The sequence below is a fragment of the Mustela putorius genome, unplaced genomic scaffold (assembly GCF_011764305.1).
Source record: "Mustela putorius furo isolate JIRA1106 unplaced genomic scaffold, ASM1176430v1.1 tig00001451_pilon_pilon_pilon, whole genome shotgun sequence".
NCBI classification, from domain to species: Eukaryota; Metazoa; Chordata; class Mammalia; order Carnivora; family Mustelidae; genus Mustela; species Mustela putorius.
In genome coordinates, this window is record NW_025421748.1 from 888,529 (window position 1) to 900,037 (window position 11,509).

The 11,509-nt window shown below is 51.5% G+C and overlaps 1 protein-coding gene across 1 annotated transcript in view; it reads left to right on the forward strand.

Annotated features, from left to right (window-relative positions):
• The window catches only part of DPT (dermatopontin), a 29,952-nt gene extending 19,662 nt beyond the window's left edge, over positions 1-10,290 (forward strand). Inside the window, exons 3-4 of the mRNA XM_004779253.3 lie at positions 7,776-7,883; positions 10,021-10,290. Coding sequence (XP_004779310.2) covers positions 7,776-7,883; positions 10,021-10,087 — 175 coding nt within the window. The 3' untranslated portion in view covers positions 10,088-10,290. The remainder of the gene's footprint in view (positions 1-7,775; positions 7,884-10,020) is intronic.
• The last annotated feature ends 1,219 nt before the right edge of the window (positions 10,291-11,509 follow it).

The following is an 11,509-nucleotide window of genomic DNA, read 5'->3' on the forward strand; positions in this document are numbered from 1 at the left end:
TGCTTAGAGGACCCCTTTCAATATTTCGTGTAAGGCTGGTTTGGTGTTCGCAAATTTTTTTTTTTTTTTTTTTTTTTTGGAAACTTTTTATCTCTCTTTCTATTTTCAGTGACAGCCTAGATGGGTATAGTACTCTTGGCTGCATATTTTTCTCATTTAGTGCTCTGAATATATCATGCCAGTCCTTTCTGGCCTGCCAGGTCTCTGTGGCTTGGTCTGTTGCCAGTATAATATTTCTACCCTTCTATGTTTCAAACGTCTTGTCCCGGGCTGCTTTCAGGATTTTCTCTGAGACTTGTAAGTTTTACTATTAGATGACAGGGTGGTGACCGACTTTTATTGATTTTAAGGGGAGTTCTCTGTGCCTCCTATTTTGATGCTTGTTCCTTTTGCCAAGTTAGGGAAATTCTCTGCTATGATCTTCCCCAATATACCTTCTGCCCCACTCTCTCTTTCATTTTCTTCTGCAATCACAATTATTCCAATATTTTTCTGTCTTAGGGTATCACTTATCTCTCGAATTCTCCTCTCACGATCTAGTAGTTGTTTCTCTTTTGCTCAGCTTCTTTATTCTCTGTCATTTGATCTTCGATATCACTAATTCTCTCTTCTGCTTCATTTATCCTAACAGTAAGAACCTCCTTCTTTGATTGTACCTCACTAATAACTATTTTGCTTTCAACTTGGTTACATTTTAGTTCTTTTATTTCTCCAGAAAGGGGTTTTATTTCTCCAGAAATATATTCTCTAATATCTTCCACGCTTTTTTCGAGCCCAGCTAGTGCCTTATTGTCATCATTCTGAACTCTAGCTCTGACATATTACTAATGTTTGTATTGATTAGGTTGTTAGGCATTGATACTACCTCTTGTTCTTTTTTTTTTTTTTTTTGTGGTGAGTTTTTCTGCCTTGTCATTTTATCCAGGTAAGAACAGAGGAATGAGAGAACAAAATACTGAAATGTAGCAATGACCCTAGAAATCTATACACTAACCAAATCAGAAGAGACCTGAAACCAGGGGAGAGATGGGGGGGGGATTATGTGTGTGTATATATGTATATATATGTGTGTGTGTGTATTAGACTGGTGAATAGAACACATCCACATACTTGCTTTGGGTTTCATTTTGGTTTTAGAAGAAACCACCTCCCAAATTTTTAAAAAAGAAAAATTTATGTATATACAAAAATAAGGGTAAACAATATGAAGGGATGGATTATGACTGTAAAGATGAAAATTTTAAAAGATTCTAAAAAATAAATTGATAAGAAAGTTGGTTGGTTAAAAAAAAAGAGAGAGAGAGAGAGAATGTGATCATGCTGCAGATTGGAACAAAGCCATGTGCTAGATTTAGGCTATATTTTGACCTATTAGAAGAAATTGTATTCCAAATTTTTAAAGAAAAAACCTATAGGTATACAAGAAAATAAGATTAAATATGATGAAGGAATAGAATATGACTATAATAATGAAAAATTTAAAAGATTTTCTTAAAAAGGTATTAAGTTAAAATAATTAAAAATGTTAAAATAGGAAAGAGTTGAAAAGTTTAAAGAGTAAAATAAAAATATTTTAAAAATTTAACTTTGAAAGACTAAAGAATCACAGGAGAAAAGCCATGAATTCAATGTGCTACAATCGCCTTGCTCTGGAGTTCCTCAGTCTCCGTCAGTGACCTTGGTCTCGGCTGGACGTTCCCGCTGACCTGGGGGCGGGGCCTCTCGCGCGGACTCTCAGGCGTCTTTGCCGCAGGCGGAACCGCCCCGCCCTTGCCAGGGGCCGGGCTGAGCCACGTGCTCGGGTTCGCGCTCGGAGCTTTGGTTCCCTGAGCGCTTTCCGTACCGCGGTGGACGACGGGAAAGAAGATGGCGGCCCCCGTCTCCGCCGGAGGAGGCGAGAGCTCGGGCAGCTCCGCAGTGCGCCCTGGGGGAGACGCCGTCGGTCCCTCCGGTCCCCCCGTCTAGGCGGCGCTCCGAGCGCCCCGGCCGGTGACCGAGCGGTTCTGTCTCTGGCGCGGCCCGTGCGGCGCCTCCGGACCCCGCGGATCCTGCCGCGCGGCCTCGCCGCTCCCCTGCAAGAGGACGGAGGGTCCCCCGGCCCCGCCGCTGTGGGGTCCCCGCTGGCGACCCGTGGCCCGACGGCGCCTCAGGCCGCGGCTTACGGCAACCCCGCGCTGAGAGCCCCTCCTCGGCCCGTCTCTGCCCGGCCCCGGGAGCTCTGCCGGACTCCGACCCGCCGTCCTCCGGCGACCCCGAGCGACCCGCGACCCCGACTCTGCGGGTCCCGGTTTCGCGCTCGGGGCTCCCGCCTCGCCGGAGCCGGCCCTTCCCCGCGGCCGCGGACTCTCCCGCGTCCTGCCGTCCGGGACGCGCGGACTCTCTGCTCCCGGAGCCGCGGCTGCAGGGCGGGGGTCGAGGCCCGGCTCGCTGGCCTCCCGCACCGGCTCGCTCCGTGCCCGGCTCCGGTCTGTCGTACGGGCGGCGGCGTCCGCACACCCCGCGCAGAGGGACAGGAGCGACCTCACGGCTCCCCGGCGTGTCTCTGCCGGGCCCACCCCCGCCCGGGGCTGCTCGGCCTGGGCCCGACGGTCGGGGAGCGGAGGGGCTCCGGCTTCCCCGCGGGTCCCTCTGAGCGAGGCGGCGGCTGCGGTAGAGACGCGGACACCGCACGGCGCTCACCGGCCGCCGCGCGAACGCGGGTAAGGACGGTCAGTGATGCCGCGCCGTAGCGGTCCTCGTGCTGACGGAGCCCCTCGCGTGTGCTCGCGCGTCGCCGCGCTTCTCGCGCGGACCCGGGAGCTTGTCCCGACTCTGCCAACCGCGTCTGCCTGCCTCCCGCACAGACCCGCTGCACAGACCGAGCTCTCCGTCCCGGGCGGAAAGTGCGGCCGCGGGAGAGGAGCAGGCCGTAGGCCTCTGGAAGAAAACGGAGAAGGGGAGGAGAGATGCTGGAGGTGGAGCTGCCCCGGGAGCTCAGGACAGGGGTGACCATGATGTAACGTGGCTGACGAAAGCCAGTAGGAATGGGAACATGTTGGCTGAGCAGCCCCGGGCACGGGTAGAGAGCCAGAAACCCGGTTCCAAGAGAGCCATTTGGAAAATATGTAGAAGTTCTCCTCCTTGGAATTTCAGTCAGAGATCTCTCGAGGACTGTTCCCTGTGTGGTGACACGTACTCGGGCCGTTTGAAATCCAAATCGGCAAAGTACTGCAAGGAGACAGACAGGAGCTTGGGAGGTCCTCTCTCCTCCCCGCCCAGGGTCTAGGGTCTCTCCACAGAGGAGGGCTAGGGGACCTGGTCATTCAGCCCCGCGGGCCCAGTTCCCCAGCAGCCTGGGGGCCAGCCAGGTGGCTGCTCCTTTGCAGGTGCTTTCCTTCACGCATAACTGCATTGGGGTCTTAATTTTCTCCTTTGTGCAAAAACAGTTCAAATAGGTTCTGATGCAATTGCTATTGGGGGTGCCAGGATGAGATTAGTCCAACCGGAAACAGGCTAATTCCTGCGAGCGTCCCCGGAAGAGCGGTGCGCGAGAGGATAGGTCGCGGACAGATTCTGCTTCCTTACAAACGTCCCACTGACTTGCCTGTCCGCGAGGGACATACTCCCTGTAGCTGGAAGCAGACTGTGGGGCAGCCTCAACACCTCCACTCTACAAGTGCTGAATCTCTGGTCCAGGCCGCCGTGAACGAGACCATAAGGTTATGTGCTGCCAGCGGCCTCTGACCCCTTAAGGAGCCCAACAGATCGGTCATCGTCGTGAAAAAAGATGCTTTCATTGGGGGTTTTGTTTTGGTTTGGATTTTGGTGGTTTTCTTGTTGTTGTGTTTTGTTCTTTGGTCCGGGGCGGAGTCCCATTCTGTTTTTTTTTTTTTTTAAATCAAGTGCTACTTATTTGGTGCCAACAAGAACAGGACATTAGTGTAATATACTTAAAATAAGGTGGTGTCTGGGACATGGAGAAAATACGAGCAAAACAGAATTAGAGATTGGGCTGACCAGAAGCTTCTCGAAATTGTTGTTTGAATGTGCGTTGCTCAAAGAATGGGTCAGAAAACAGCCTTGGTTAATACTCGTTTAGAGAAACGCTGAAGCTTCCCCCCCTCTGGTTTGTTCATGTGGAAATGATGGGTGTTCTCGGAGTTCCTACAGCACGGAGGCTGCGGGGTGTGTCTCTCTGGTGCCCCACGGCGCGGGGTAAGGTTGAGAATGTGATTCTCGCTCACTGTGATCCAGCTCACTCTGCCCGCAGATCAGACCCGTGCTGTGAAGTTTGACTTTAGGTCTAACCACTCCGTTATCAATAGTAGCAGTGGACTTTGATACACTTTTACACTGAGTCACTGTCTTCTGAGGAACAGATTTAAAACCCTTTCTTTCGACTATTAAAACTGGTCCTCAACCAAACCTCTGACAACATGTCAACTTGCCTCTTTGGCCAACTAAGTTGTATCTCCACTCCCGTTGTCAAAATGGGTGCGAGAGGGACACCTGGGTGGCTCAGCGGGTTAAAGCCTCTGCCTTCGGCTCAGGTCATGATCTCAGGGTCCTGGGATCGAGCCCCGCATCAGGCTCTCTGCTCAGTGGGGAGCCTGCTTCCTCCTCTCTCTCTCTCTCTCTGCCTACTTGTGATCTCTGTCTGTCAAATAAATAAGTAAAATCTTTAGAAATGGGTGGGAGAGTGTCTCTCCAGGCCGCCTCTGTCCTACTCCCCCAGCACAGGAGCCGGGCGCTCTCCCTGGGGCGCTGCAATTCTGCCGGCAGCCTGCTCAGCAGCCCTGTCTTGATTCTAGTCAGATCTGTTGGTAACTTTAGTGCTCAGAGAACCTTAGATGAGAACATCTTCTCTTATAAATCGCCTCTGTTTGACCGGGTTATCTTCAGCTCCTAAGATTTATTTAACTTCCTTCTGTCTCATTCAAGCCCATCTGAGAAGCTGCACGAGTGGTTCTGTGTTATCACGTCCCACGGAGCTTGTCAGGTCTCACCTTTCTGCAGGTGACAGAAAAAGTGTTATGGGGTGAGAAGGTGTACCCAGTAGTCACTCATCTAGAAGTGATGGGGGGACCACACACACACACGAGTTCTTCGTAAAGGGGTACGTGAGGACCCCACAGAAGAGCTTCCGTATGTACCCGTTCCAGTGCGCTGAGTAAAGGGTCCTTCCCTTCATCTGACCAAGCTGAGGGCTTGTCCGATTGTTGTCGTTGGTCTAGGAAGGTGTGACCGTGTTCAGCAGGAAGTGTGCTCTGCAAAAGCGTGACCTGGAGTGACCTGGTACTCACACGGAAGCTGGAACCACGCGCAGCTCTGCTTCCTCGTAGCCTCGTTAAACCTCCTGACAAGGTCCTTTGTCTCTATCTCAGTGTCTAGCTCTGACAGTTCAAATTCCGTTTCTTCTCGGAGGAGCCAATACTGGGGCTTTCATTTACTAAGACATTTGGCGTGTGCCTGATATCATCGAGAACTAACTGAACGGAGACGCATCTATCTGATCCTAAAACTCAGGGTCCTGGATCATATGGAAACAGTGGTTCCCTCTGTGGATGGTCCTGGGAGGTTTGCTTTCTACTAACGATTTGGGCCATTTCCCTCTCTGTTTTTGGGTTTCATAAAGCAGGCATAATTTCCATCAATGTCCAGATTCCTTCCCTGGCCCCCTTCACCCAGGGTTCTGTAAGATGGTATAAACTTACCTCACAGTTTTGTAACAAAACCACCACCACCACCACCACCACAAATCAAGTAAAACAAAACCTGGGCTGGGACCTACATGGAAACGTACCGATCACCACGTACCAGACCTTCTCCAGGGCACTCTAGAAATCTGCTGGGTGGCAGGACCCCCAGAGAGGCCTCCAGACAAACTGTTAATGGGGGGTGGGGGCTGTATCTGATCACTACCAAAGGTAAATTATTGAATAAATTGTTCCCTTTTAAAGCTTAAAACTTCATTTTTTTACATGCAAGCCTCTCTCTTCCACTTTATTCCAAGTTTGTTGAACTCACCAAGTAATCGGACATCAAATCAGCAAACACTTAAAGAATAATTATCAAGACTGATTATTTCCAAATAATTTTGACAGTTGGACCTAGCATAGTGCAGGACTGCCGTATGAAACTTCTGCCTTCGAACAGAGAAAAATGGCAGCTAGCTTTTACATACTGAATCCCAGGAGTGCTTCAAAGTTCTGGAAAATATTTTGTATTCTCTGAAGTAAGGAAAACACCTCCCACTCCATTTCTTTTAATCCTAATCTGCATGATTCACGTTTACAACCAATGCCTCTTTTTTGGATAAACTTTAGTCTCACACGTGTGAGAATCCTCAGGGATCACGAGTCAACAGGATCCAAGTGAGGCCCTATTCAGTCCATTTATGAGTCATTTCACACTTTTATTAGAAAGAGGAAGTCCTTGTTCTGGGTCTCTTTAGAAGCACAAAGTGGATTTCGGAATTAGCAGAGCCTTATTTCCCTTCATGAACACAGTAAGTGAAAACACATGGAACCCACTCTGGGCTGGGCTTGGCATCCTCCGAAGCATCACTACGTCTTGAGAAAAGTCCCAGAACAAGCACAGCTGTGTCATGTGGAGGAGCAGCCATAGGCCTGGAGAAGGGGCTTCCAGGGCGCCGGCTAACTCCAGGCTACCGTGAGCGGACCGTCGAGCTTGCTGCATCCAAACGCTGAGATCCTAAGTGACCTCCCACGTTATAAATCAGTCTTTTTAGGATTTCAGGATAATCCTCGCAATATGGAGTAGAGTGGGGCATCTCTCTATCGTCAACATGTGCGACAACAACATGCAATGACCTCGTGAACCGAAATGAGCAACTGACACGCGGTAACTGGCTTAGAGATACAGGTGAAGACTGTGGCAGACCCGTGTCACTGGGAAAGGACTGTTTTGGTCCCAAAGATCCCCTTATGAGAATCAGGAGATTCTAGATTTATTCCAGAAAGACCACAGCAGACCTACTTACAGGCCTGGGATTGGCTTAATCTGGGAGAGGAAAGAAGGGACAGGAGAGGCGGGAAGAAGACACAAACCGCTGGTAGGATTCAACTTCCGCCGTGTGCGCGTCACGCACATCTGCACTAGTCCCACTGACCAACCTGTAAGGCTCTTCTGTTCTTCTACTGACCAGGAAACGAAGATTAAGGGACTCTCCCAAGGGTATTTATTCATTCAGCAAATACTACGTAGCAGGAACTATTTCAGGAGCTATTTTGTTGCCACAAAACAATGGTGAACAAAGAAAAGGCAGATTCTGTGGGGATTAAATATTACTTTGATATTTTCATACACTTTAATCATGACTCAAAGTAAAAAAATACATAATAAATGACCACAGCATGCATTATAAATGCACATACACAGTACATTTGAAACGAAGGTTTTACACACGTACATGAGAACTTACCTGATATGTCTCTACTTTTTCTTTTTCAAAGCTCATTTGGTAGTGACCAATGAGACTGATTTCATGATCCACTAACAATCACAGCCCACAGTTGGGAAGCCTGATTCCAGCAGACTTGAACGGCGTGGACTAATATCGATAGTAATATTTCCTCAAGGCCTGGGCACTCACCTCCGTCGTTTTCAGCGTGTAGTTTAGCGACGAGAAGAAAGGAGAAGCCGGAGGAAGCCAGCGGTTTGGCGGAGACCGTCGAGCTCCGGCTTGGGCTTCCCGTGAAGCGCCAATGCCGTCTCTTCTTGGTAATAATGTGTTTTATCCTTTTCCTCTAACCCTTTTCATTCTTCCCGCGTAGGCTGACCACGGAATACCCCGGCCACTACGGGGAGGAAATGGACATAATTTCCTACAATTACGACTATTACATGCGAGGCGCAACCACCACGTTCTCGGCAGTGGAAAGGTGAGCCTTCCCAGGGCAAAGACCGCGTCGGCCGGGGTCTCCGGGATTTTCCCTACTTCATTTCTACGTGGTCTAGAATAAGCGGAGAGTCGCCTGGGGGTTGGAAGGCCCTGGGCGGGGCGCTGTTCTCACAAACCCACTTCCCGGAGAAGCTCAGCCGTGGGGAGGAGGGCACGCCTCAGCGAGGTCCCTAGTGGTCTAAGCTCTGCCCGTCGCTCAATCTCAAAGAGCACATTTCTGACCCAGTGTCGGGAGGAGAGGGCAAAGCTGGTCGAAGGAGGATCCACTGTCTAACTGGACCCCGTGGCCTCCGACCCCCACCTGGGGTTGCGGGAAGGGGGGGGAGGGACCCCCATACTCGGAAAGGAAAAGATTTACATAACCTGAAGGCGGGCAGAATTCCTCCATCCCGCCCAGTCCTACCCCAGCCACTCCAACAGAAAACAGTAAGACCACGCGACGTCTTCTCCCAGCTAGTGTAGACGGCGCCCGCAGAGTCAGGGGCTTCCCGTCAGGAGAGCCCGTGAGCGCGGCATGGAAATCCATGAAAAGCCACCACAAACCTTTTGCAAACGGCAAAACTTACCTTCGCTCATTAAATAATGGACTTTGATGAATGTGAGCGTGACTCACCTCTCAGGGATATTTATGTTTGTCAATGAAATGACATCGCACTAACCAAAGTTAGCATGGCCCAGAATTTAAACAACCAAAACAATAGAAAAAACAACATTAAATAGCTCTGAAAAGGCACCCGACATGGTGCAGGCTCCACAAAGACCTGTATGTTTACCCCCAAGGGGCCCCTCATTTCTCACACATTAGTCCCTTTTATTGTACATCCGTTTCTAAGTAGCTTACTCAGCTGTTTTCTAGAAGCAGAACCCTAGAAACTGAACAGGGAAGAGCAGACATAAAATGGAACTCGTCAGCCGTGAGAACAGCGAAGTGACCGAGCCCTCGCAGAATGTATTTAAGAAAAGGAAAGACTTAAGAACTCGAAACCGGGGGAGCCTGGTGACAGTGAGCAGGTGTGTCACCCCCAAGGGCAGATTAGGGACAGTGCTGGGGGCATCCAGCATTCCTAACGATGTCTCCAAGTCAGTAAGAGTTAGTCCTGCATTGGCTGGTTAAGAAGGTGAGAAGGAACATAATAAAGGAAATACCATCCAAAATTATGACTCTCTTTCTCTCTATATAATGTATAAAATAAAATTATGACTATATGTAAAATAAAATTATGACTATATACAGTCATAATTTGGGGTGGTATTTTCTTTATTATATACATACGCATATGCCTGTCAAAATATCCAGTTCCCATTCGCTTGAAATTTTTCAGTTACGGGGAGTAACCCAGAACCTTGGAAAACTGAGATGCCGTGTCACGTATTTGTTGAAAATGAGCAGGCCTGTGCGGTTGTACTGCTGTCAGTAACAGCCGGTGGCTTAACGATCCACAGCACGTGTCCCTTCAGCTCTGCTGAAAGATGCTAAGGCCACCGGCTTGGAGAAATGGCACCAGCGCAGGACCTACTGGGAGGGAGTTTTGCGCATCCAGTGGGTTCCTCCTGGCACCCCGTCGCTCAACCTGAGCGCTACTGACAGAGAAGTTCTCTGCTGCAGAGACGACCCTGTCATTCCAGATGTTTAGTGGCAGGCTTGGCCCCAGTTGCTGGCTGGCAGTAGCAACCTCCCCTCCCCCATAGTTGTGACAACGAAAACTGTCCTGGGGAGCCAAAGCGCCCCTGCTTGAGAGCCACCAAAGAGTGAGTGTGACTGGGTCCCTCGGTCCTCTTAGGACCACATCTAAAACTTGCTCGGCAGCGATCAGTCTCTTACAGGAGACAAGGCTGAATAAATGCTTGTATTTCAAGCTGTTAACCTGTGTGTCCTCGAGGTACCCGTGGACAGAGCGGCGCAGCTGACCCCAAGGGACGGTCACCGGGTGCCCTGGGCCGGAAGGTGTTGAGGTTACGCCCCTCACCGAGGAGTGCCTGATGGTTTTCGAGAGGCTTCCTAGAGAACCAAGTGAGATCAGGCGCCCCTTAAGTTCCCAAACCCTCCGAAGGTCATTCAGCACTTAACGGGCAGCAGGGACCTTTCTCACTGGCCTTGGCTTTCTCTGTCCCCACAGGGACCGCCAGTGGAAGTTCATAATGTGCCGCATGACGGACTACGACTGCGAGTTTGCCAGCGTGTAGGTCCGCCGCTCGCCGAGTGCGGGGACACCAGGGAGCCGGGAGAGCCGCGTCCGCCCGCCCCGCCCGCCCCGCCCGCCTTCCCCACTGCCGGACCCTGGTGCGTCTTCTGCTCTGTTCTTCCCCCAACCTGGCTGGCGGCCACCGCGCCAGCTTCCCGGGCCTTCCTAACAAGCATCACGCTTACAATAAAATCCACAATCAAAGCGCGTTCTCACTTTCAACCTGTTCTGTAGGGACCGAGGTGTGTGACTGACCATGGCTTCCTTGCACGTCGCGTAGACATGCGCGTCTCACAGCCAGAAAATGGCCGGGTTCCGGGAGCCCCGGCCGGAGCCTCGCTACTGCTTTTGCCGCCAAATGAGCTGCAGGCAGGCCTGGGGCCGAGCAGTATCTGTAGGAGGTTCAGGCTAGTGGAGTGAGCGGCAGAAATTGGAGAAGGCGGCAGTGGGCGTTCTTTGCAGGCCCGTGTGTTTGAATGGAACCCGGGGGTCCTCACCAAGCCTTGAGGGGACCCGTGCCCACTGCCCCCCACCACATCAGCCTCGTCTAGAAGTCCCCAGTGCAGGGTTCTGAGCTCCGGGAGGGTGCAGACCGGGAGGTCGAATGCAGGGAGACAAGGGTCTGGGCAAAGCTGGACGCCTTAGCGCGGGAAGAGTGGCCTAACTGAAGGAAGGTTCTAGGCACCAGGAATGCCAAAGATGCAGAAACCTATGCAGATGCGGCTCAAGTCAGACGGGAACATGGGAGGAGAGAGACTGGGACTCGGGTTAGGAACCTGGGGGCAAGGAAAGGGCAGCTGGGTGGCTTTGGGAACAGAAAAGGGCTGGGTCCCGGGCACCTGGAGGTGGTCACAGGCTCCTGGAGGTGCTCCCGGGCACCTGGAGAGAGTCATGGTTCCTGGAGCCCTGAGAGTCACAGGCAAACTCACCTGCATCGGTGCCCATTTTCTGGCTGGGAAAGGCCGCCCGAGACTCCACTCCCCTTCTCTGCACAGTTCAGGGTGTTTTTTGCGGCGGTGACACTGCCCTTCCTCCTCCGCTGATGTCTCTGTCCCCAGCCCTCTGTGCCGTCTTCATCATAAAAGGAAGAGAAACGTTAACCTTCACTATGCTGCCAACGTGGAGGGTCAGTTTGTGCTCTCGGCCCCCCCCTTCCCATTATTCATCTGGAAAGTGGGGCTTAGCGTTGTGCTCTGGGCCAAGCCCCGGGCCTCAGTGCAGCGGTGAGGACAGAGGATGGTCAGCAAGTCAACGACCGAAGCAGAGAGCGCCCACGGAGGACCGACGAGAGGCAGAACCGCAGTTCGGGGCGTGGAACCGAACCTGATTTGCCGCCAGCCTCCTCCTACCCGCACGCCACGTGCATTTTTTAAAGATTGTTATTATGTCCCGCGGGCCAGCGCAGGGTGCGTTATTAGCTCTA